Source organism: Haemorhous mexicanus, chromosome 3, assembly GCF_027477595.1.
Source record: "Haemorhous mexicanus isolate bHaeMex1 chromosome 3, bHaeMex1.pri, whole genome shotgun sequence".
Lineage (NCBI taxonomy): Eukaryota > Metazoa > Chordata > Aves > Passeriformes > Fringillidae > Haemorhous > Haemorhous mexicanus.
The window spans coordinates 84,121,842-84,147,993 of NC_082343.1; the positions used below are offsets into that span (position 1 = coordinate 84,121,842).

The 26,152-nt window shown below is 40.2% G+C and overlaps 1 protein-coding gene across 1 annotated transcript in view; it reads left to right on the forward strand.

Annotated features, from left to right (window-relative positions):
• The first annotated feature begins 13,441 nt into the window (after positions 1–13,441).
• The window catches only part of ME1 (malic enzyme 1), a 154,238-nt gene continuing 141,527 nt past the window's right edge, over positions 13,442–26,152 (forward strand). The window contains exon 1 of the mRNA XM_059842545.1: positions 13,442–13,662. Coding sequence (XP_059698528.1) covers positions 13,558–13,662 — 105 coding nt within the window. The 5' untranslated portion in view covers positions 13,442–13,557. The remainder of the gene's footprint in view (positions 13,663–26,152) is intronic.

Here is a 26,152-nt window from a genome sequence, read left to right on the forward strand (position 1 = left end):
GCCCAAATTCCCAGTTCATTATTGCTTGATGAAATAATAACAAAGTTAGAATGTGTTAGATTATTTTTTGGTATTAATTTATTTTTGCTATTAATTTAACTTTTACACAGAAATATACAGCTTATCATGACCTTAACATCATTACAGAGCAAAGCGGATGGGATATTGTAAGTTGAGCTGATTTTAAAGTCCTCCAGTCTAGGTTAATAGTCTCTCTTCTTCTAGACAAACAAAACAGAAAGACAAGATTGTTTCCTTTATTTAGGACCCATCCTCTGACAGGAGTAAATGATTAACAATGCTTCTTGGAACAAAGCTGTATCTTGAAAACTGTTCTGCACTGATCTTAGTCCAGCAGCTCAGCGTCTAAAGACTTGGATGAATGAGGGCCAGAGCACTCAGCATCTTGCAGGAGGGAATTCATAGTGAAGCAGCCTCTGCAGGAGATAGGATCACTGCTCTTTAGAAATGAGCAGTCTGTTACAACACAGGGTTCACTTACCAGTGGGAAAAAAATAAGAAGCTAAATATAAAGGCAGATTTGAAGTCTTCACTTCATGCAGTCTTTTAATACAGCTTGAATTAAACATGGTGTCCAGGAATCTGGATTGCCATTTGAGGGAAAGTATTTTGAGATAGCAAACATATTTTTAGAAACTACAGGAAAGGCTCATCATGCTACAAATTCATATGAATGCCATCTCTAGGTGTAAAGGAGAAGACTCGGGAGCTAAAACTATGAGAAACGCTGTACCTTAAGTCCAAATGAAAAACAGACCTACTAAGGAGCTTGGGGTGAGAAGGGAAAGGGGACTGAGAGCTACTGCAAGGCTGCCAAGAGCTGCAGAGTATTCAGTCTTATTAAGACAACTGCTAACAACTTTGGGACATAAATAAATAATACATACCATTCCAAAGCCATTGATGTATTCATAGTGTCTTTTATCAGAAATAAGTAAGAAAGAAGAAATGTGAGATTTACAGTTGTAGCATGGAGTCCACAAGCAAGATAAAGGATATGTTCTTCATATATAATGTTTTTCTTTTGTAAAACATGATGTAGCTTTTTAAAAATACATTACAGTAGGGTCCATGAAAAAAATGTGGCCAAGGGAAAAAAATCAGAAAGTGAAGCCGTGGCTGAGATAGAACTTGCATTTTATTTTTTTAAAACATCAATATTATATTCTAGGATTAACTGTCTCATGACTGCTTGATTCACAAACCCCTTTAGAAATATTTGCTGGAACACAAAAAGTACTTCCCAGCTATTAAAGAAAGTGGGTTACTGGTTTCTGCATTCAGATACATTCCAATAATGTGTCTTTTTAAACTTTAAACATGTCTTATTGTGTAGAGTGATCAGTAATGAACACACATGTACTTTGGTGCATATGAAAATAGTGGCTGAGACACCAAATGTTTGATATACTGCACATGCACTACTCATTAATTCTCCCTGACAATTTATAGGCAGAGCTTTCAGGTTATCTAAATGTAAACTTGCACATAGCTTCAGAGCTTGGAGGGTTCACACCCTTTTAAAATGCAGGCAACCTTTCTTCTCCATGAATTCCCTTTAGGCCTCTGTAGTGCACTTGCCAAAAGGCTGAAGCTCAACAGGTGTGGTCTCTCTGTAAATATTTCCCAGTGGAAGTTTAATGTGAACCTCTCACACATATAAAAATATAATATGCAGAGAAATGTTTGCTGGATAAGGACCTCAGATTTAAAACTCAGAGGGTAAGGGACTATGTCTTTACATATACACCAACTATATGTATTTGAAAGCTGCTAAATCATTTAAAGGCACAGTTCTAGAAAAGCCATAGGCTTATTCTGGAAACCAAAGGAGATTCAGGGTACTCAACACTCAGCATAATGTTTTGCCAAAGGAAAGTAATAAAGTGCAACTACATGTTTCCAGGTAGGTGGCTTGAAGATTATTCACTTGGTCTTTACAAAACAGTTTGTAGATTAAATGTTGTGCAAATGCTATGTGTAATTGAACATACTCTCAGTGCACCTTGGCACTGTCATGCTTGTTAGGACACAGTGATTACAGTGGTGCTTTTCTGAGAGGGAGATTACATTTCTCACAGAATCTGTTCCTAACCCAATCACAGTGTGTGACCTTGAAGCTAAAACTAACCATACCAACATCTGGCCTGAGAGCAACCATGTTATACTATTTGACTTATCTTTTAAAGAGAAGTTAAAAGTGGTATTGTGTAAGGAAGTTACCCTCCCCCTTTCAGCTGAACAATCTGTTCAAGGCTCTGTGTCTGGACTCACTGCACATCCCACGTAGCTAATTCTTAGAACAAACAATTCCTTCGGGGTCTAAAACACTCACTGGATTCTGACTCAGTCAGAATAAATAATTTCTAGCAGGAAAGAAATCAAATTAGCTCAGTTTTGAGGCACACATGATCAGAGAAGTAAAAGCAAGGCACCAGTGTAATTTCATTACAAGGAAACTGACTAGTCAGTTACAAGAAAAGTTACAGAAAGATGCTGCCGACTCAGTTACCTACTTTATGGAAGCACTGTGTGGACCATTAGCTCCTGCCTCCTACAAAACTCCTTTCCAGTCCTCATATATTTCACTAGTGAATGCTGTATTTACATCACACAGTGGAAAAGAATTGGGGACTCTTGCACTGGAGGCAATTAATTTTTTTTTTAAATTCTAGTAACAAAAGAGGGGAAAAGCCCACCACCTTTAGGTGGCTGTTTAATGAGGCAAGATCTGTCACCTTATGATGGAGAAGCACTATTTCATGAGATATAAAGAATTCTGAAATATCGCTTTAAGATATGCCAATAGTACCATATAGAACCTTTTTTTAAAATTTATTTCCTCATGTCCAATCCACTACCTGCTGTCTGCATTACCAAGGAGAAATGGATATTAAACCTTATGCCTATAGTACCTCCACCACACTGTGATTTCTGGGAACATAGCCCACCTTCATTGTGCCACAATGACTGGACTTGCTTTGGGACAGGTCTGCATTGCTAGAAGACTGTTGCCCCTCTTCATCCTCCATGCAGATGTATTTGAAGGTATTTGTCAAAACCCTTAATGTTTGGTTTTCTATTTGTTTTTTTTTTCAGTTCCTGCCAGAGCATTAACTAGTAAGCTGTTGTCATCTATTCCTGCTGGTAAATTTATGGCGGAATAAGCACCTAGTGAAGCTGCAGCATCCAGAGGCTGAATATGACAACCACTTCACGGACAGCCACAATAAATTCCTAACTGCCTCTCTGCAGACCAGTGCTCCTAACACGTGGAATTAGCACAGTACAGTAGGATCACCCTTATGCTTTGGAATGACAAGTTGGTTCACACATCTGAGCAGCTGAGTAGTGCAGCAGTAAATTGCAGTGGTGCTCCACAGTACAGCTATGTGCACATTGCATCCATCTCCTGCAGGCCTGGTTAGTGCTGGCCAACCAACATTAACACTGCTGGGGTAATGGAGGTTTGGCCACAGATTATGGGCATCAGAAGTAAAGCAAGAACTGGATTTCAGAGAACAGGGAGCTCACACTGCATAGGGAACAAGGGTAATATTCTTGAATTACTAATAGTACCATTAGCTCAGTTACCATAAATAATGCCACCTGCAGCATTTTTGCACTGTCAGGGCAAGTTCAGAGAAGAACTTTTCCATACAGAAAAGATAGATGATAACAGGATTTTGAGAAATTCTTGTATTTTCTGACTCATGAAACTTGTCTTTGTTGCCAAATAGAGCTTGGCAAAAGTAAGTCTGACTGTATGCTTACAGCTGCAGGGAGGGAGGCAGAGTGAGATGCAGTTTCAAAAGTCCTTTCAATAGCAAATGAGTGAGTAACGAAATGGCAGATTATATTCAATCCAAATATTAAACATACACAATGGATTACTTTAATTTACTTAGCACCACTTAGGAAAGAGGCCTCCGTGTCACTGTAGCTGTTGTACTTCCCCCAGCTGCGCCTTCCTTTAGAGGCATGTCACAGCACAGACAGCATGAGCTGTATAGAAGTGGGATTTGCTGAAAATCAATAACATTCTCTTTTTAATGGAGATTTAGAGGTTTTGGGTAAAGCCATAGGGAAACCTGTGGTGTGAGCATTCACTAGAAGAATTACAAGGACTGTACAAGCAGTAATAGTAGGATAGAGTAACAAGTAGTGATATGTTTATTTACATGTTTATTTATTGTACATAAACACTTAAACACATTTTGAGTAATGTTTTCCTTCAAGAAGTGTCTTCTTACAAGTATGAATCAATAAAACTGCTCACAAACTTAAGCAAGAAGACACCTGACTATTTGCCAGGTAAGACATGTAATGCTGTGCAGTAATGTTTTTATCGGTCCACTTCTAAAATTTATCATTTACTAATTTTTCTCCCTACAGCTTATTTATTGCCCAAATTTGTTTAATTTTTGGATAATGTTTCCTCAAATAAATAAACCATGCCCTTCAACTGTCCCTTGCAGTCAATTATATTAACTAGGACAGCTATTCTTTGGACATTTTATAAGACACTGAAACTCTCATCTGAACTAGGCCACCAACTAATTGCTATGCACAGGCAACAACGCCACATTATTTCTGAAACTCTGTCATTCTTGTCCTGTAACTGCAAATCCACAGTAATGGTGAATTATCTTGTACATGACCACCTGCAACCAGAAAATCTGCTGTTTAAACAAAGTCTCTGTTATTTCTTTTCTTTGCACAATAGAAAATAACATTGGACATTTTTACAAATTACGGTCAGAAGAAATAATCTTAACTATGTAAAAGGACATAATGCTATTTGGAAAACATTGTCAAACTTCAAAATGACCAGGTTAGTCCATCTTCAAAATATTCTCTTAGAAACACAGCATCCTTTTGGGGTTTTGGTATGGGAAGTTATTGTTATCTCAGTAGAAATCTTTATTAGATGATTGTTAGCTTCATATTAAGAATTTATGGTATGCAGAACCACTGTATTAAAGCTATAGTCTCCAGACCTTTGAGAGCCTCTATAGAGCTGTATAGAAAGACTCTTTGGATGACAAGGTGAACAGATCTACCAGTGAATAAGTTCATGGGACATTGACTGCTACTACCTGAATAATCATGAGGTGAGAATCATCTTAAAAGCGGTTGGAGAGAAACACTCTTCTTGATGCTCTAGCGAAGCATGAACCATGAGCCCTTACTTGAGCGTTCTCTTTCAGGTGTTAAGTTTGGTAAAATGATAAACAGTGAGATTGAGTGCACCCTCAGCAGGTTTGTCAATGGCACAAAACTGCGTCATATGGTTGACACGCTAGTGGGAAGGAATGTCATCCAGAGGTACCTGGACAATCTTGAGAGATAGGCCTATGTGAACTTCCTGAAATTCAACAAGGCCAAGGGCAACCCTAACCCTAGCCCTGCACCTGGGCCAGGACAATCCCAACCACAAATACAGGCTGGGTGGAGAATGGACTGAGAGCAGTCCTGGGAAGAAAGACTTGGGGGTTTGCTTGGTAAGAAGTTCAACATGAGCTGTAAAAGTGTACTTGCAGACCAGGCAGGCAATCACATCCTGGGCTTTGCACTATGAAGACAGGCTGAGAAAGCCTGGAGAAGAGGAGGCTCTGGGGAGACCTTAGAGCAGCCTTCCACTACCTACAAGGAAGATGGAGAGGAATTTTTTACAAGGTCAGGTAGTGATGGAACAAGGGGGGTGGCTTTAGACTGAACTCTTTCAGGTTTAGATTAGATATTAGGAAGAATTTATTCATTATGAAGATAGTGAGGCAGAACAGGTTGCCCAGAGCAGCTGTGGACGTCCCATCCTTGGAAATGTTCAAGGCCAGGTTGGATGGGGCTTTGAGCAACCTGTTGTAGTGGGAGGTGTTCCTGCCCACTGCAAAAGGTTGAAACCATATGATCTTTAAGGTCCCTTCCAGCCCAGGCCATTCCATGATACTTCTTTTGCCCTTTTGTACTCATGCTGAAGCTATCTAGGCCTTTTACAAGTAATTGCAAACCAAGCATCATTGCCATTGATGCCCATGATCCCTTTACCTAGTCTTTACAGCCTCCTGTTAAAGCAGAGTGGCAATTCTCTACCTCTAGAAGTACTGCCTCATCCTTCTTCCCTGATGATTCAACTGATTTTAACTTTTAATTGGTCTTGTCTAAATGATTTGTGCATAAAAACCTAAGCAGGGCTGGAATCTCATGTGCTAAACCTCATGTGCTTTGGCAATTGAACAGCATGTAAAGGACCCTACACAGTTCCCTTTGCATAGGGAAGGGTTTCCTTGATGAACTAGGACTTGTGTTTGAGCTTCTGCCAACATTTTTGTCAGAAGGTTTGTTTTTAACATTGCTAATGATTTGGAAAACAAAACAGAGTTTGTAGAACAATCTCCAAAAAATTCATGGTAATTAGCACGTGGAAAAGAAAAAGCCTTTCATGGGCTCCTGTGTATAGGAGACGAAGTAGTTAAAAGAGGAAAATTTCTGAGCATGCTTTGTCTGTTGCTAAAGTGTTAAAATTCCTGTGCCAGACATAACCATGGAAGCAAACAATGGAAGCGCACTTGCTAATATTATTCCAAAATTATCCTAAAGGTGCTGAAGTTGTTTGAAATTTTGTCTGTAATTGGCAGAGCTGAAAGAATTCACCTTCTTTTTTAAACAATGGAAGGAGTCTCGCAGATTTTCCACTCTTATTGCTGGAACATAGATCTGATACAGCAATTTAAGTAAAAGTGCTGTTTGGGGCCATATTCTAAATCCTATTATTCCTATCAAGACAGTGAACTCCCAGCATTAAGATACAAATCATACCATAAAGTCACAGTGATTTAATTCTGGTATTCAAAAATATTCAGTTCTAAATTCAGTGTTAGCACAACTAAAATGAAGCCAAGAAAATTTTGTTGAGACAGTTAACCAAACAGTCTAAAAATTTTTAACTCTCCTAATCTCAAACATTCTTCTACAAAATACCTCTAAAATATTTGAGATGGAAATAAATGTGCACATCTAAATTTCTAAAACTATGTGCAGTGTTAAATATAGGCATTTGCATTAGTGATGAAAAGATAATACTATCAAGATTTCCTATCCCTCAGATAAGTAGGCTTTGGAATCTAGAAATATTTTACATTCCTCATCCCCAGCCAATTCAGGAAATTAATTTTAACAGTATATTTCAAGGAAGATTTGCTTGATTTTGAATAGTTTAAGGAGAAGGAATGTGAGTTTTCACACCTTCATGTAGGTCATTTAAGTCACTCCTGAGTGTCTGTATATTCAAAATACTGGCATTTAAAATCACCTTTGAAATCTATTACTCCTCTTATTAGTTTTGTTCTTGTGAGGTGAAAAGACGACGAGTGAATAGTTGGGCCTCTAAAGTTTTGGGGTATTTTTTGTAGAAATAGAAAAATTCTTAGAAAACTGCACTATTTGGACAAACACTAGAAAAGGGTTAGATGCTTATTTTGAGCATTATTTAATCTTCTTGAAACATAAATACAGACAGAGTATCTTCTGAGAACATGCTGCACTGCGGCATGCATATTTTAATTGCCTTGTGCTAGATTTACTATAATAACAAGGACAGGGTCTACCAGTCAATATGTTAACACTGAATGTGGGAAAATTAAAGTCTCATTTTACTCCAGGCCTACCGTGAATTGTGAGTGGCTATGTAGACATGCAACTACTTCTATGTGTCTCTTCCTAATTTACATCTGATTTGGGAAGTGCTGGAAGTTCCTAATGGTACCATGCATATGTGGACATGGTCTCCCAGTGCTTCAACATCTCCAGCAACAAGTACTGGGCCAGGCATGGCTTTTTTCCTGTGACACCCGGACAATGGAATGTTGACAAACAGAAATTGTAACATGCATTCTTGCTGTTTTATTGATTTATATTTATATATATAATGTATGTATTATGCTGAAATAATTTTAGTATTTCTATGAACCCAGCAAGGGATTCCAAAATTGTGGAGTCTTAGGATACTTACCACTGGTTGTTGAAGTTCAACAGTTTAACTAAATTTAATGCAGGTAGGATAAAACCCTTAGCAGAAAGGGATAAAACGTGAGAGGTATGAAGCAAATTCTGAGTAAAAATCCCACAGGTCAAACAGAAATAAGCCTCAATAGAAGGAGAGTCAGAAACTGAAGAACGAGATCAAAGAAAACTGGTGAATTCATGAGGAGGAACAGCCTTTTGTGGCTCTAATGACATTCCTGTAAAAATGCCTGAATGTTCAGAGAATTTGTGACTCTCAGCAGCCTACCACCAGGAGAATCACGTAACAGTCCATGTTGGAAAGGATGTCTGAAGTTCATCTGGCCCAACCTTCTGTTGTCAACACACTGACCTTCAAAGGTGGATTGTTCACAGCCTTGTCAAGTTTTGAAATGCTGCAGGCATGAAACTCTTCTACCTCTCTTGGCAGCCTTCTTGAGTGCTCATCACCCTTCTGCTTGAAAATTTTGTGCTTAAGCCTAACTGATGTTCTCTGAGTGCACTTTGCTACTGCCACCTCTTAGCACTGCCCTCCTCATCTGTGAAAAGAGCCTGGCTCTGCCTTTTCCATACCCATCTTCTGGCCAGGGTGCAGTGTGGGCTGGTGCCACTGGTATCCCAGTTGGGGCCAGCAAGGCGGGCAAGACGTCACCAGTTGTGGCTTGTCCCACCACCCCCTGTGGCTTGTCCCACCACCCCCACTGAAGGAGGAGGGCAGGCTGGGGCAGCTGAGGGCAGCCCTGTCCATGTGCTGTGCTGCTGAGGCTGGTCTGAGGCTGAGCTGAGGCTGAGCTGAGGTCAGCCCAGTGAGGGTAACCAGGGTCAGGGACAGCCTCATGACTGGTGAGTGAGTGACTCTGTAGTGACAATGCTGTGGAGGCCGGGCTGGCAAGTCAGCCCACAGGTGGTCAGGGTCCAGGACAGCAGGGCCCATGGCCAGGCCCAGGCAGGGCTGTGGTGCTGCTGGGGCTGTGATCGATGACCCTGAGAGCTGATACGGGATATTGAACCATGGCACTGTGGGCAGGGACAAGCAGGCTGGCAGTGCTCAGAGTGTCAGCACTTGGGCATTTCAAACCTTCTACAAGACTCTGCTCTTAACTTCAGGAGTGCATTGTCTACTTTAAAGTGTATATTTTAGAAAAAACACCACCCTTGTGTAATAAAAATCACTTCAAAATAATAGAAAAATCATTATTTAACAATAACCTCATACTGCTTATACAGTTCCATTTTTGCTTCTCCTTCAGCCTAACTAAAAACATTTGTCCTAATGATGAAAAATTCAATTTCATTTTCAAATTACCTAGCACAAGTCAGAATTGCTACCCACCACTGTAAAATGTTTATATTCAAGAGACTTTAAAAATGCTTCAATTAGTTTGTAGATCATGAAACAATTAATATTTTTTAAAACTAACCTTGTGTCCCTGGCAAATTTGACTTGGTATTGCCAACCCAACAAAAAAAATTATAACTCAATAAAAATCTGCAACTCAGTAAACAAATGTATAGAAACAAATGTTTCTATAAATACAAGAGCAGCAAAAGGAGGGTTAAAGGAGCATCTCCATCCTTTAATTAGTCACTGTCCCTGGAGGCATTTAAAAGTAGTGCAGGTGTGTCACTTAGGGCCATGGCTTAGTGTTGGACTTGGCAGTGCTGGGTTAACAGTTGGACTCAATGATCTTAAAAGTCTCTCCCAATGAACTTACCCAACCTCCATCCCTTCAAAAAAGGACCCAGGGTTATACGGGATCACAAACCCAGCAGAAGTTAACAGTGTTGCACTATTGCAAAAAAGCAAACATTGTGCTGACAAGTATGGGGCACTGGCATGGTTAAAACATATGAAGTAAAGCTTTCTATTGATTCAGGGTTGATGAGATCTTGCCTGACCCCACAGTGAGCACCCAACTGTTACTGGTAATAGTTTGACTACAGATCTTAATGGGGTAAGTCAGACACGACACACAAGTACCACCATAAAAGTAGTTAACTGAATGCTTTCATCAGGACATAGGAGTTCCCTTCCCCTTCTTCCAAACTGGTAGTCCTGAATGATAACCCATCCCCAGTGTCACAGCAGGATATGCAGCTCCCAAAATCAACAGTGGTTCAAAAAGTAGTTTGAAGGAGTCCAAATCCTCTGATCATCTGATCCTCTGATGACTTGGGAAATATCCTGTAACACAAGGATATTTCTCAAGTTCCATTCTTTAATATTTAAACACAGTGAGTCATCTTAATTAAAAACAATCAAGAAATTTCTTTTCCTGGACTTATCTGTCCTTACTACTGGCTTTTAAAAGCAGGTTGTCAAGTTCCTGGCTGAGATAGAGTTAATTTTCTTCTTAATATCTCGTAGCGTTGCATTTTGGGTTTAGTAGGAGAATCATGTTGATAACACTGATGTTTCAGCTGTTGCTCAATAATGTTCACCCTCAGTCAAGGACTTTTCATTCTCTCATACTCTGCCAACAAGGAGACACAAAAGAAGCTGGGAGGGAGCATAGGCAGGACAGCTGACAAAAAGGTATATTCCATACCACACGATATCATGCTCATTAAATTAAATCAGGGGATTTGGCCATGAGGGGCCAATTGCAGCTCAGGAATGGGCTGGCGTTTGGTCAGAAGGTGGTGAGCAATTGTCTTGTGCATCACTTGGTTTTTTTGGGTTTTACTCCTCTTTTTTTGTTACCTCACTTTTAGTTACTATCATTACACTGTATTTTACTTCATTTCATTTATCAAACTGTTCTTAACCCATATGTTTTACCTTTTTTGAGTTCTCCTCCCCCTCTCAGGAAGTGAGTGAGCAGCTGCATAGTGCTTAGTTTCTGGCTAGGGTTAAATCACAATACCAATCTTCCTTCAAGTCTTTTTTTTTTCCCTAGGACTGTTTCAAAACCTGGAGGTTTTCATATATCCTTAGTACATCTGAGGAGATTTGAGAGAGACAAGAAATACAGAAGGTGGGAAGAAACCATAAGTACTTATGAAAAACCATGAGTAAAAGTTTTAAAAGTGTTCCATACAGAAACCATTTGAGAAAAAGAATTAAGTGCCTGCCAGAAGGGCAAAACCACTGTATTTTCTGTCAAAACCACACCAATAGTGTACAATGCCCACTAATAATCTGAATGTGGGCTAACATTTACAAAAAATCTATATTGTGTACACAGCCATTACAAATAATTTGGTCACTTACAAAAGCTTTATTTATAGTCCTATAAATAGGACTATATTATGCCATTATTATGCAATGCAGTCCTCTTTTGGAATAATGACCTTTGACTGCAGATATAACTGCTGAGCATTACTCCTTTGGACCCCTGAATTATTTTTACAGTTTGAATATTTTGAGGTTCTAGAAAAGCCACTCTAAAATTTCTCTTGATCAAAGATACTCTGTAAAGGCAATACAAATGCACAACTGAATTTGAAGGAAGGTATAATGTCTAGAAGAAAAGTAATCACTAACAACTTGGACAAATAAATCCTTACAAATCTCATTAAATGGTAAAATGTTCCAGGTCTCAAGAGGAAGATTTTTACAGGTGACAGGTGACAAATGACACAATTTTTTCTTGTTTCTTTGGTCTTCCTTTTGAGCTGAAAAGACTTGTTGCCATTCTTACAACTCATTTATCTCAAAAGATAGTTACGATTTAGTTTTTATTAGTGTTTGAACATAACAAATGGAAATAAATTGTATTTTTAGGAAGATAGGGAGGAGTAAATTAATACTAAAAACACAGTAGTAAATGGTTTCTGAATTCTGATTACATTAAAAAAATTATAGATCCCAATGAGTTTGACTTTAATTAGCTGCTTCATTACCTACCTTTTATAACTTGGGCAAAGTGAGTCAGGACAAGTACTTAGCTGGGGTCAGACCTCTGAGCAGGTACTCACAATGATTGCAGTGACTTTTCACATAAATCAAAGAGGGTGATTTTATAAACCGTGTTGCAACGTGAAGATAAAAATTACATCAGTACACATTACTCTCAGACTAAATATTGCACTTGGTAAGCATTCTATCAGAATGGTTTCAGTGTACTCACAAAGAATGGAGAAAGGATGTTTCTATGTTGTTTTTCAATTTTATAAGTAAAAAAGAGCTGAAATGAAACCACATACCCCTTATCCTTACTAAAAGTAATATTCAGGACTTGGGTGAGGAGGAAGGTATTTAGCTAGTCAGAGAAATCCAAGGAAAGCTGGATAATTGATCAGAAAGACTTCAGGTTTAAAGTTTTGAAGAAAATTTTAATTTTAGTTTACTGCTTTATATAATACTGACATGGTGGAACAAGGGACAAATCTATTTACTGAATTTTCTGCTGACTTGCAAGTCAAGTTTCCAGAAACAGAGACTTGGAATGCTTCCAACTTTCCTTTGTTAGTTATCTGCAAATAAACTTCTCAGAGCTACTTAATAGGAAATTAGGCAAAAGCCAGATTCAGTGGAAGTTTTGGTTTTTTTTTTTAATAAAAGATTAGGGAGTAGTATGGATACAAGGCCTACCGATTAAATGTGAAGAGGTAAGTTTGAAAGAGCTGCAAAATCTCTATCTGTTCATTGCTGCTTGACAACAGAAACAAAACCCTTCTAAATTAATCCTCTAGTCACACATTTAAAGCTGTGTAAATTCTCCAGCAGGACTACAGCATCCATATGGAAATTATTTTTGCTTACATACATGAATATAGAGGAATAAAGCCACAGTGATACAGCACACAATGGGCTGTATGCAAAGAATTTCAGAACATACCGAAAACAAACATCAGGGCTAGCGGTACAAACCAGCTAAGCACCTGCTCTGCCCCGGTGCTCTCCATCCTGACAAGGCATAACCTCAGCCACCACAGCTGAAGCCAACCCATAGCTAATTACATCAAACATGTGCTCCGGACTGTACGAAGCTATGCAGTCCGTCCCCTTCGGGAAAGATTGGATTTCATGGCCATTTAAATAGCAGAAGGAAAGTGAAACTTGAACGTGACTCAAGCGCAGAGGCCCGGCTCCTGCGTGAGGCCGCGCCAGGGGGGTCAGCGGGGTCCGGGCCGATGGGGTCCGGGCGCGGTGCTCGGCAGCCCCTGTGCCAAACCCGGCGTGACGAGGCAGAGCCGCGCCTGCGAGCCCCCCGCAGCAGGTGATCCCAGACCGGCCTCCTTCTTCGGGCGGTCCCTCCGCTGCGCTAGAAGGCAGCGCAGCCTGCATCCCCGGGCAGGGCAGTGCAGTGGCTCCGCACCCGCGCTGCCCTTCGCACCTGGGCGGCCGCCCGGCTGCGCGCGGAGCAGCCGGTGACTCAGCGGCTCGCCGGTGACCCCCTCCCGCGGCGGCGGCGCTCCGCCACGGCTCTGCCCCCTCCCTCTCTCCCTCCCGCCCTCCGGTAGGATCATCCCACCCCGCCGGGCGGTCACCTCAGCAGGAGGAGCCGCGGCTACTTTGCCTCCGCTCCCGCAGCGACCTGACGGCAGTCAGACCCGCCGCGCCGCACCATGCAAGCAGGGAAGGGAGACGAGAGGAGGCGGGACGCCGCCCGGCCCCTGCAGCTCACCATGAAGAGGGGCTACGAGGTGCTCCGCGACCCCCACCTCAACAAGGTAGGGGCGGGCAGGGCAGGTGCTCCGTTGGGCGAGGAGGGCGGCTGCCCTCGCCCTCACCGCGGCCCCCGCGGGTGACGAACGGTCCTGCCGGGCGCTGCCCGCGGAGCCGGGCCCGGGGGCCGCCTCTGGCTGCCGCCACCTGTCACGGCGCAGCGGCCGCCGGGCCGGGGCCGGGGGCGGCGGGCGCGGGGCAGCCGCACTTCCTGCGGGCCCGGCGCCGCTTCCTCTTCCTCCGGGCGGCGGGAGGCGGCCGGTGCCCTGCCCGCCGCCGCCCCAGCGGGCCCGGGCCGAGGAGCCGTCCCTCGGCAGCTCCCAGGGGAGAGGAGCTGCAGCAGCAGCAGCAAAAGGGGAAGGATGCTGCTGAAAGTTACGCCGCTCTGATGGGAGTTCCTGCTGCCGTGCTTCTGTTTTCCTGGTACCCTCCTTCTTTTCCAATCCTCTTGTCCACGGATGCCCCACCTCGTTTCCTGCGGGTAGAAGTGGCCGTTGTTGCTGTCCTGCGTTTTCTCCCCTGGCAGAGTGGAAAATGTGTTTATCACAACTATTCTTCTTGGAGCTCTAAAATGCAACTGCAGTTTCCTCCCCGCTCTGCATCAGCTAATGCAGTCAGCTTTGCTGAGAGATGCCATAGCACAGCACAACCTTTTTGACGTGTTTCCAGCTTGCTTAAGAATGGTAATTCAGCTTCATCAGACTTTCTAAATCTGTAAAACTAATCTGGGAAACATAAAGCTGAGTAGAGAAGTGTTTGCACAACTGCCTTGATAAAATTGCAAAGTTCAAATAATAGAATAATTAAATTAGCATGACAAGCCCTGAATTTACTGCCAAAATGAAAATTGGTTAAAGGTAGATAATAAACCACACCTAGCACATGAAGCCTTGGTCAGACCCTTACCTCCAAATTTCACCTTGCACATTGACTGGAATGGTGCTCTGACTTGTACATTCACATTAGAATGTATATACAGTCACGTTTCTTATTGCCGAGTTGGATAAATTGACAAAAACTGTGTCTCTAGTTTTACTGCACAGGTTGACTCATCACTAAAAGCTCTATGTGTAAGTTAGATGAATAGTGCTTTTATTAGTCTTGGTGCTTGACTACAAAGTTTCCTTAGAGACTGTCTTAAGTCTGTGTAGGCCTGAGAAGGTCCCCTGAGGTCAGGTTAAAGGAAAATTTACCAAAATATAAAACTCCCAAGAAGAAACCAAGGAGAGGCTGTTTTGCTCGGGTTTGCGTTTAAGCAGCTGTTATATTAATGGAAAAATTCTGATTCAGCCTAACCAGGAAGGCCAACCCAACAGAAAACTCACCTTGTTTAAAAAAATAAAAAGGGGCCTGTTCTAAAATGCATTGACTGAAGGGCAGTCAGAGGCAGGCTCATCGCGATGCTCACACACCTTACATCTTGCCTGTGAACAAGTACAGTAAGGATGGGTTGTCACAGATGGGGTGCTAAAGAGGAAGGGCGTTGCTTGGTTTTAATATACAGCAGAGAAGAGTTCCAGAATATTCTGAGTTGGAAGAGACCCACAAGGATTATCAAGTCCAGCTCTTAAGTGAATGGCCTTAGTGAAGATCAGACTGCCAACCTCAGTGGGTTGGCACTTTGCTCTTCCTGGGTTAGGCTTTATTCTTTTGTACTTCCTCAGCTGTGGTATAGCACATGTGTACTGTAAAGCAGAGAATAGTTGTTCATTACCAGTCACATCCACCCAGTGAACAAAATTTGATGTTGGAAATGCTCAGCTGAAAAATCTGGTCTTTGTGCCTGTGAGAAAGGTCTGGTAAAGGATAGGTAATCCCATTTTCTGACTGAGACAGGTGATGTTTTTGTGGGTGTAGATGTACTGCACCCTAATATATGTATAATGTGTGTATATTTGATTCTGTGTAGGTGCACTAAATTCAGATACATTGAGGTCTGCCCACATGGTTTCCAGTTTGATAGCTTGTGGCCTGCCTGCACACATGGAAGCTGCTACTCCCAGTTCACTTTCAATTGTGAAGGCCATTAAACAAGCATCAGGTTGCTGAGAATTCAGTTTAAGGTTGATAAAATATCTCCTTTAATGATTCTGAATTACAGGGATTTCTTGCAGTTCTGCAAGGTGTCAGAACTTTCTGCTATCTTGGCCCTGTCAAGGAGTTGCAATTTCTTAGGATCAGCACTTTCTTTTGGATATGGTGCCAGTTTTAAGAGGCCTGTTTGCATTTATGTGACAGAAGTAGACTATAAGTACCAAATAGTGGTATCTAGCAGTGACTTGTAGAAAAGAAAGGCAAATGATGTTTTCACGGTCTCTTAAGACAGATATCCTGGCAAGCAGGTAAAACTGAATTATTTTACCTGCTCGCCAGCTTCAGCTTGCAAGCTTCAGTATGTGGGAGCTTGGGGCCTTATGTCCTCAAATAACACATTCCTTTTCTCAGACAAATTGAAAATTTTACATGGAACCATTCATACTTGAACATCTTTAAAAACAGATGTAAGAAGAAATAAGTGCTAGATTTAAAAAGAAAAAAACCCAATCAAAACAGAAAACCTGGTCCCAAAACCCCGTCTTCATTTAGGTGCTCCATTTAATTGCCCCCCTCATTCAACAATAAAACTTGATTTCTGCATGCTTGTCCATCTCTTTTTATACTTAACCTTCCTGGCTTTTGAGAGAAAAGGTTGTGTGAATGCCAGGGTAAACACCCAATATTCTTCTTTTCTGCTTGGCTTCTACTTCTGCTTGGATGGCAAAATTGACTACCTAGGCAATGTCATTCTTAAATTCTTTCTGTTTGACTATGTTAGTAATTCACAAACATATCCAACCTTCAGCGGGAAAAAATTCAATAAAAAATGTTTGGTGGTTTTGTGATTTGCTTCCCCTCCTTTCCCTCCCCACCTCCTGTAAAGCATTTTGGGTCCCTGACTGGTTTGTGCCATCTCAGCAGCAGTGATACATCAAAAATCATGACAAACAGTGGATTGCAACAGACTGAATTTAGTTACTTGAGGATGTGTGTCCAAGTCTATGGACAATAATTGTAATTCAGTTAATTGTCTGAAATTTTTAGGCTGTTAGTGTTTAAAAGTGTATTTAGAACGTTTCTGGTAATTGTCTTTTTCCCTTAGGCAACCAGACACATTGTAAATAGCAATTACAAGGAAAACAAACACAGTTTCACTCCTTTTCACTGAAATAGATTTGGCTGGGAGTTGTATGCTCTTTAAGCTGATGAGCTACAGAAGTGTGGAAGTAATTTGCTCTTTCCCTACTGTAAATCTCATTTATGCTTTGTTCAGTGGACAAGTTTACAGTTTTAAGGCATGCAGTTTAACACTACAGTTTCATCTTTAATTTTTTACCTTTTAATATTTAAGCAAATCATATTTTCCTTTAAGCTGGTTGTTTTCGGAATCTTGGTGTGAAGATAGACAAACACGCATTTTGATACAAAACTTTCCCAACAGCCTGTATTAGTTGCCAAGTGTAAACTCTTCCCTGACTGAGAAACTTTGCCATGGGAGAAATGCTTTGTTTCCAGACTGCTTTTGTATTCTTGCAGAGCAATTCAGTGAGCAGTAAATAAGTGACTCTATTAAATCTAAGTGCTGGAGGGCTCTTTCTCCTCCCCAGATATCTAATTTTAACTCCTCTACTGAGTGCCTGCTGTTGTCATTGCTGAATATAATGTGCTTGTAAACTGTTTCCTTTCTCTTTTTTCCTTTCTCTTTATTCAAGTTGCACTAAAGCACTGTAGAATTTCAGAACAGACTGTCTGATATCTGCTGAATATCTGAGAGCACTCAGTGTCCATCTCATGTGCAATTGCATTGGTGTTTTACCCTTATGTCTCCCAGATATGATGCCCCTGAACCTTAGCAGGTTCTCACTAAGTGACATTAGCTGTTGGCTGGAGTTGATTGTCAGTACATTGGCTTACTATAGGATTTACTATAGAAGGACCATACTGGAACAGACCAAAGGTCCATTCATCCTAGTGTGTTATTTCTAACAGTGGCTCAACTGGAACTCTCAGGAAAGGCAGAAGAGTAAAGGTGCCTCTGGTGAGTAATCAATTCCAGGCTGAGGGAATGAGCAGGTGATTAGAGGGTCATTAAGATATGAACATATGTCTCTCCTGTCAGTTTACATATGCTAGGTGTACTAATTTACTAAAAATCAATTGCAGTATCTTAGAGTATCTTGAGTATCTTAGAGATACTCATGGACTTCCCATTTTGCTCTGCATTTCAGATAGTGGGATGAGAATGCTTGTGAAATACAGACAGATTTTGTTCTGTACACAACTAGTTGCCTCTCTAAAAGCAGATTTGATTTTGATTGGGTAACATACAAAAAAGGTTTTATGACTTTGACATTAGTGGGCAACCCTGCAACAGGTCTCAGAAAACCCAAACCTCAGTAAAAAATCAGAAGTATTCCAGGGAGATTTTCTCTGTCTGATGGGTAAAATAGAAGAAGCATTTAAGAACTTCCTTTAAATAAATAAATCTGTTCCTTTATCAAATACCGAGCAATAGAAGACTATTTTTCCTTCCATAGATAGTGTTTGTATTTTCACATCTTAAACTTGTGTGTGCTTTGGGTGGGTCTTCTGGAGTGGCCAATGCCCAATGAACGTTACTGTGGCCTTACCTGTAGATAGCTAGTCTGGAAGAAAGCTGATGATGTTGGGGATGGAGGAGGAAAACACTTCTTTAAATTGGATTATCTACAAATTAATTATGAATTATCTACAATTCATAATTAATTTGTAATATAGATTTTCTGGAAGCTACTTCATATTGCAAGGGATTATTTAATTTTAAGTGGTAGTAGAAATGAAAGTGTTTCTTAGATGAGAAGATTGTTAGTTCCATGTTAAAGGTATAATTTGAGGAATTCTTTTTAGTATAGTTGTTGATCATTCTTATTGTCTTCTACTTCTTTTGACTTTTTGCCCTTTAAAACTTCGAAGTTTTAAAAGTAGAAGTTCTTGGTTCTTATCCCTTCCAGATCATATAGCAGAGCAATTCTGATCTTGATAGGGATAACCACGGGATTTTTCAGGTCTTTGACAATAATATGCGGTATAGTGGTTGTGCTAGGACAAAAAGTGAATAAATCTGATCTTTGAAGCATTTTAAAGTGAATTCCTATCAATTTTGCCCATATGTTTGACAAGCATTACATTTTTTATCTCTTACTGGGATCTTTGACACTAGTTGCTGTTCTGTGGAATGGCATCTTAAATCAGGAGGTTCTTCAAGTGGCTCATACAAGAACTGTTTGCTCTTTAGCAATGAGGATCATAAGTTGCAGGCTGGCAGAATGCAGCCACCTTGTGTGCTTGGGTTTGTGCAAGGGTGTGAGCTTGATAGTGGCTTACTGGTGGGTACTACAGGGCTGGGTGAGGAGGTTGTCACGCTGGCAGTGTATTCCTCCTTTCTGTAAACACCTTGTTGAGGGGTGAGGGAGGAGTAGTCATGCAGGATGTCTTTTGTATGACTGCTTTTATTTTCAGTATGTCTGGAGAGGTTTTAAAAATAATTTCTGTGCTTTTTTCCCACTTTTCTTTTTTTAGTGTGCAGGTTTTCCTGCATACTGTTAATAAGGAGAAAGTCTTGGAAAAAGCACAAAGAGTTTAAATCAGATTATTTTATCACTGTCTTCTATTTAATGTATACAGCTCACAGTATTCATTGCCTCCAATACTTTGTTCCTAACCTAGTAGGTAAGTTGCTGTGGTTGGTGTTATGTTCTTTTCTTCCTGTTGGCCTCCAGTTCTTTGCTCGCAGTTATGAAACAGAGTGCTGAGACAGCAAGTTGGGAACAAGGTTCTGTGACTTGAATTAAAAGCAAATAAAATGAAGTAGAAGAAGTTACGCAGTAAGCTAAAAAGCATTAATAGCAACTGAATAGTGGTGTAAGTTGCCACAGGAAGCTGAAACCTAGAACTGTTTTCCTGCAAATCTGCTTCAGGCATTAAAAACTATTTTCAGTTGTGTAATTTTCTTGTGAACTTCAGTAGTTGAATACAAAATTGACCTTTTTACTTTTGATTGAGAAATCCTATGGCCATTGGTTATAAATGCTATTTGAATAGAAACATTAGTCTTGGCACAGAGCACCTAGTAAGCAGAATTTCTGTATTTAAATTGAGTTAAATGTGCCTTTCGACAGTAGGTTTTGTAGAGATGCTGGCCAGAGTACTTGAGTGTTGTTTTTTAATCCTGCTTATGGATGCTGACAATAAATAGGAGTAGAGTTCACTGAGGAATTTTACTTCTGTCTAGGTAAAATAAACTGCAGAGAGTATCTTGGAGTACAGAGGTTCTTTTTTGCATTCTGCACTTTATATATCCAGTTGTGCTGAATCTGCTGTATCGAGCAGTTGCTGAAAAACCAGAAATTGCGGCCGTAATAGGCACAAGGTTCCCTCCTCCAGCCCTGCTTACCTTGTAGGGGGGAGAAGGAAGAGAACTGTGTGTGACAGAATGTTTCTTATTAACCAACGACCAGAGGTTAAAATGTACCATCTTTGCTTTGTCATGCTTTCCTTCCTTGCCTGCTAGGTGGGCTGTGTATTTCATTCATTACTTGCTTCTGGCTGCTGTTGCCCATGCCTGCAGGGGTTGATGCAGATTTTCATGCCAAAAGTCTCCTTGCTCCAGGCTCTGGAGGTCTGAAAGGCAGTATTAATACCCTTCGATTAGGTCCTTCATTAAGTTTTTTCCAGTTTATAGTTGAGAATTTTTAGTGGAACAGATGTTTTGAAGAAACTTCAAAAGCTTCATTTAGTGGAGGGTGTAATCCTGGTATTTCAGCTGCAGTAGCAAGTGGTTTGTCCTCCCTGCAAATCTGAAGAGCTCTTCTAAGATGTCATTTCTGCTCCCCTGGAGGGAGCAAATGTGTGGAGGTTGCCTGTGTACTCTGTGGCCCATCCTGTCTGGAAGACTAGCATGGAAAGGGCAGAAAAGAACAGAAATAGCACTATTGGTTTGTGTGCCTGTCTAATGAGATTGGTTGTACAATAATAAAGCTTGGTGGTAGTAGGCCATTAGTTAAGCTTTGTTTGAATGTTCTTGTCATTCATGGAGATGCTTTCTCTGTAGTTTGTGCCCAGATCAGGCCTGGCCTGTGACTGGGAATAATTTTACAGAAATTATCTCTATTGTCTGGTTTAACATAACACCAAGGAGCTAAATCTAGTATACAAAACAGGCAATAGAATGTGGGTAGGATTACCAGTTTGTAATATTTGATAGCCAAAATTTTGTGGAGGAAACTGCAGAAAGCATGACACAGCAAACATGTACCTACAAACTAGGAAAAGTGGAACTTGGAACAAACTTCCCCATGGATAGGTAGAAGTAGCAAGGCTACTATATGCATTAAATTGCAGGAGACTGGGGAGAGGCTTTGGTGCTTCCAAGTGTTTTACCTGATGTAAGAATTCAAATATTTAAATTAAGATGCTGATGGTTTCTATTCAGAGACAGAGGATGAATTTGGCATGACACTAGAATCTTCTGTTGTACTATTCAGGGAGAAGAGTATCATACACAGTCACCAGCACTGCCTTCTGGAAGGGCTTGCAGTCATGACAAATCTACCTTACCCAACTGATATATTAAGAGGTGTTATTTATTGTTGGTGTCCTATTCTCAAAACCTATGAAGTGACTTGTGGTTCTGAAATTGCAACTGTGCAAGCTCTCTGTGGATTGGGTTGTATGTCTGTTCAGCTTAAAAAAAAAATCAAAGTCATGGATGAAAGTCAAGGAAGATAGGGGAAGCCATCTAATAGGTGCTTTAAGAAATTGTCAAAATAAATTGAATAATTTTAATTACTATTCACCCTATGCAGCCTTCATAGATTGAGCTGCTACAGTCACTCTTTTCTTTACCTTAACCTTTCTCCCCTCAGCAGCAAATTTATACCTTTAATTGAGAAGTAAATGATTGCTGTCAGGCATATTGATACTGAATGTCCATGAATTTACATTTTAGAAATATTTTTCTCTTTTTTTTCTATTTCTAGAATGAAATTATATGCTTCCTGAGAAATACAAAAAATTGCTGTGTAATTATGTGTTTGGTTATCATTATGATTAATTTTCTTGATTTCGTGACATGCCCCACGATAGGTGGAATTTTAAGGTTGCCTCAGAGGACTGCCAGTGTGACACACATTACAGATAGTTCCAGGAGCTGCAGCTGACAGGATCTCCCAGCCATAGAAAAGCTAAGGATTGGACCATTTTCATGGCATTTATGAGGATGATAAATTTGTGTAGGAGGTGTTAGGGAAAGACCTAAGAACCTGATCCTAATACCGGTTTTAGTGTAGTGTAAGCTGAGAGCAAATGAATGATAGAAGGATTCAAGAGAGGAAGCTGCTGCAAAATTGCCATGAAATTAATAATGCATTAATCCTGGTGCATTAATCCTTAAAAATACAAAAAAAACCCCAACGCATTGTCATCTGGAAACTTTGAGCTCCTTTAACCTTCACAGATTGCTTGTTTCCTAGCAGCCAGTGTAGAAAGAAATGTTGAAATATTCATGGTTTGCAAGGTAAGTGGTTTTGGCTAGTCTGACTAATTTGTTTAAAGTGATGAATGTTGCAGTATCTCATTTTATGTTTAATTAAGATGACTTTAACAATCCAAATCTTTGGGTAATTTCGGTGATTAAAAATACTGTGGAGAAAGCTAAATTTGTTTCTCTTTAAAACAGATCTCTAATTTTGTCTGAGAATTACTTATGCATATTCGTTGGTGTATATCTTATTTTAGGAGTTAATGAAAAATTACCCCTGCATTGCATGCATAAGGAAGCATGTTTTGGTCTTAAGCTTTGCTAATGTCATTTGTTGCATAATTCCGGAAGCAAAAATCCTGCCTTAGAAGAAGGAGGTCACGGGGCACCCTGGAGGCACTCCTTGCAGGCCACTGTGTACTTTCTGTTCAAATCAATGTTTGTAATTTACTTGAACACTGTTAGTGGCTATTCCTGTGTGAAACATAATACTCTGAGCAGGACCTGAATTTGTTTACAATATAGAGGAAGCAGAGGAAGCGCTTTTTATATACATAAAGAACACATAACGTAGAAGTGAAGGGAAAAAAGCTCCTATGATCTGATTACTTCTGACTTTCAGCCAAAGATGTGGAAATATGTCAAGATGTAGTTGTCTGGTGTGGGAGCTCAGAAAGTACATTCCTCAGTCCTAAGATATAAGTGAGGCATAGAGCAACCATGAATTTTATCATTGCTTGTTTATGCTTAGGTTTTACTTACTTTGTTTGAGTAGCAGCTGTTGCCCATTTCAGGCTTAGAAATATTTTTTTCCCCTCAAAAAACAAAGTCTAATATTAAAATGAAATCACTGTTCTGCTACTTCTTATCTCTTTTATCATTAGAATAATTTGAAAAATTGAAAACACCTTTGGTTCAATGTAACTTGGCTTAAATAGATGCAGTTTATTTATGCAGTCTGTTAGTATTTCAGATTCATCTGTCTTATTAATGAATTGTGTTTATCTTTGGAACAGAGTAGGTGCTATCTTGGTATCCATTTCAGATTGGATATCACAGTTTAGTTTTCTTCCTCTTGTCCTTTGTAAGTGATACCCTTTTAAGTTTTCTTTTGGCGTGGAGTTTAGATAGTACTGCTCTGCATGAGAAGAACAAGAATTATTTTGACATACGTAATTCCTTTTTCCACAAAGGCAAAAATAATTCTGGCTTTTTAATGACCAAGAAAAAATAAATCTTTGCCTTAAATCGGTCCTGGAAAGGAGGGCATAGAGGTGATTATGAAGCATGCTGTAACATTTATGGTACTGTTGTCTAGCTGACTTATTGGATTTCTTCCTCCAGATACCTGACTTTACAAAGCAGATTTATGTGCGTGGGATGTATGTACGAAAGAGGCAGTAAAGCCTCTTTACCCAAATAGTAAAAAAAAGTTCAATAGTTACAGATAAGTGAGACTAGAAGAAGATAGTATTGTCCAAGTAAAATGAATAACTGAGTTTGCCAAAGCACTTAGCATTAGTTTGATTTGACTTGAATTTTTACTATTGAAAGGTAAATTTATCTGCTGCTATTTACAGAAAAATGGAAAAAATTGGGAAAATTATTTTCAAAGTTTTGATTTTGTTTTGCTGTTGCAGTTATTGGAGTAAGTTATGTCCTAGGAAGAAGGGCTGGGGAAAAATTGAGAGCCTTCTTTCTGGGGATTTGGATTCAGTCTCTTGGACCTTCTGCAGGAGTAAGATCTTTCAGCAGTTTTTTCTTATCTCTGTCCAGTCTTTTAAGTCTTCCTCAGATCATATGTTTTAGGTGATTGGTTGACATGTTAATTCCAAAGGTTTCCCTGAAATTCTTTCCTTGCTTTTGGCTGGAGCTCTGGGGGACAGTTGTCAGTTCAATTCTGAGACGTCATCTCAGTATGTTTCAAGTTGCCTGTATCCCAGGAGTGTTTTGAAATTCAGTGATGCAAATTTATGACTTACTGTAGTCTTGGGAGAGCATAAAATCTGTGTGGTTTATCTGTTTTTGTGTTGTTGCTTTTTGTTAAGACAAGTGTCCATGACAGATTCCCTGAGGTTGAGGCTTACCAATTGCATAGTTTTCTGTAAATGAAGTCTGGATACAGCATTACTCTTGTTCATGTAATAGAGGATTTGGCATCTGCCTGGGTTTTTAGGTCAGTCAAGGGTCAGGTAAAAAACCAGCTTGCTAATTCTGAGTTATGTTTTTTAATTCCAATAGAGCATGCAAATTCTTACATTTATCACAATGCAGTGGTTGAACTAAATGCATCTACAGTAGGTGGGGATAAATAAATAAATAAATCTGGGTGAATAAAGAGGTATCAGAAAAGATGTCTTACTGCAGTACAAAGAGGGCTTGCAGCACTCATCCTCAGCAGCTGCTTGAAAGGAACACTTTATCTAAGCTCAGAAAAAGTAGAGCATCTCACTTTGCATCTTACCTGGGGAAACATAACCAGTGTGGCTCTGTCTCATAGCCACTCATGTTGTTTTTGCAGTAAGAGCAAAGCTGTTCCAGGTTAGGAGTCTGTGTGAAACTGGAGCCTCCGAGCTCCTGCCAGGGTGTTTGTGATACTGAGCTCTTGTGCTTCTTGGAGTACAGGGATAAACATCAAATAGGAAGTAAAAAGTGAGAGCTTTCTTTTGAGTTGTAATTCTTGGGAAAAGAAATATTTCTGTAGAATAAAGGCCCTCATCCTTCAAACTAACATTATTTCCTAAACTTCCTGGACTTTGTGTCGTTTATGGCAAGAAGTAACTTTCTTTTGGTCAAGTCCTTTAACTATTCTACAGTAAGGAGTAATGGTTAAAACACAGGTAAGAAGAATGAATTAAAATAGGAAAGCATCATATAGTTGTTATAGTGTACCAACAGCAATTTAAACAGGGGGTGTGGCTGACACACACCCTTTCTGGGTTGCTTGTAGGTACACTTGACAAATCTTTGAAAGCTTTCTTTGTCTTACTTCAGAACTATGTAATGCATATGAGTACACACATTTCCCCCCCCCCCCCCCCCCTTAATTACTGAGCTCTGCTTAATCAAGAGGGACAAAATATTGTAGTAGATTGGGCACTGGACTGGAAACTAGGTCATGCACTAAGAATATTAAATGTTAGTCATTTAATTTTCTCATTTGAATAGGGAAACAGCATTTGAGAGGTGTTCAGGATGAAGTACTTGGTCTTGAATAATTAGTCATTTTAGATAGTGTTTATATCTTTGTCTTTATACTGCTATAATACAGTTTCTATGTACAGTTTCTTTCCTGGGGGGGTGGGGGAAATCATCTTCTAGTAATCAGTCAGCAAGCTGATGGTTCTTTAAAAGTCATATCTAAGCAGACCCATGTTGAATCTTTATAGTCCTGACATATTTTATCCATGTCCTTTTACTTTCTGCTGTGCTGCAATTAAAGGTAGAGGGGGTATTAATGAATATGCAGTCTTCTGAACATACAGTTTCCTAGATCCATGAAAATCCATTAGACAGGACTGCAAATCATGGCGCATACTGAATGCTGTGGGGAGAAAATAAAGATCTAAATAGGCAGGAAGAACTCGTCCATCTGTGTAGCTAAACCTGTGCCTGGCCTTAGGCCATGCTGTGCCACATGCAGATTAATTCCAATTAGTTGAAGTGGTAGCTGACCCTTGGCTGCCTCCTCTAAGCCTCCCGGTCCTGGGCAGCATTCAGAGGGTTGCCTCCTTTCCAGCTGAATGGGGGGAAGTGAGAAAGTGTTCAGTATTTATCACCTAAATGCCGGGGGAAACTCAGGTCAATGCTTCCTGCAAGAAAAGGTATTTTAACCTCCAGCTAGGCACTGCTCAGTAGTTTTTAACTTAGCGAATCTTCACTTTAAGAAGCTAGAATTCATGTCTCCAGGACTTAAATGCATGTCATGATGTGAATGAAGG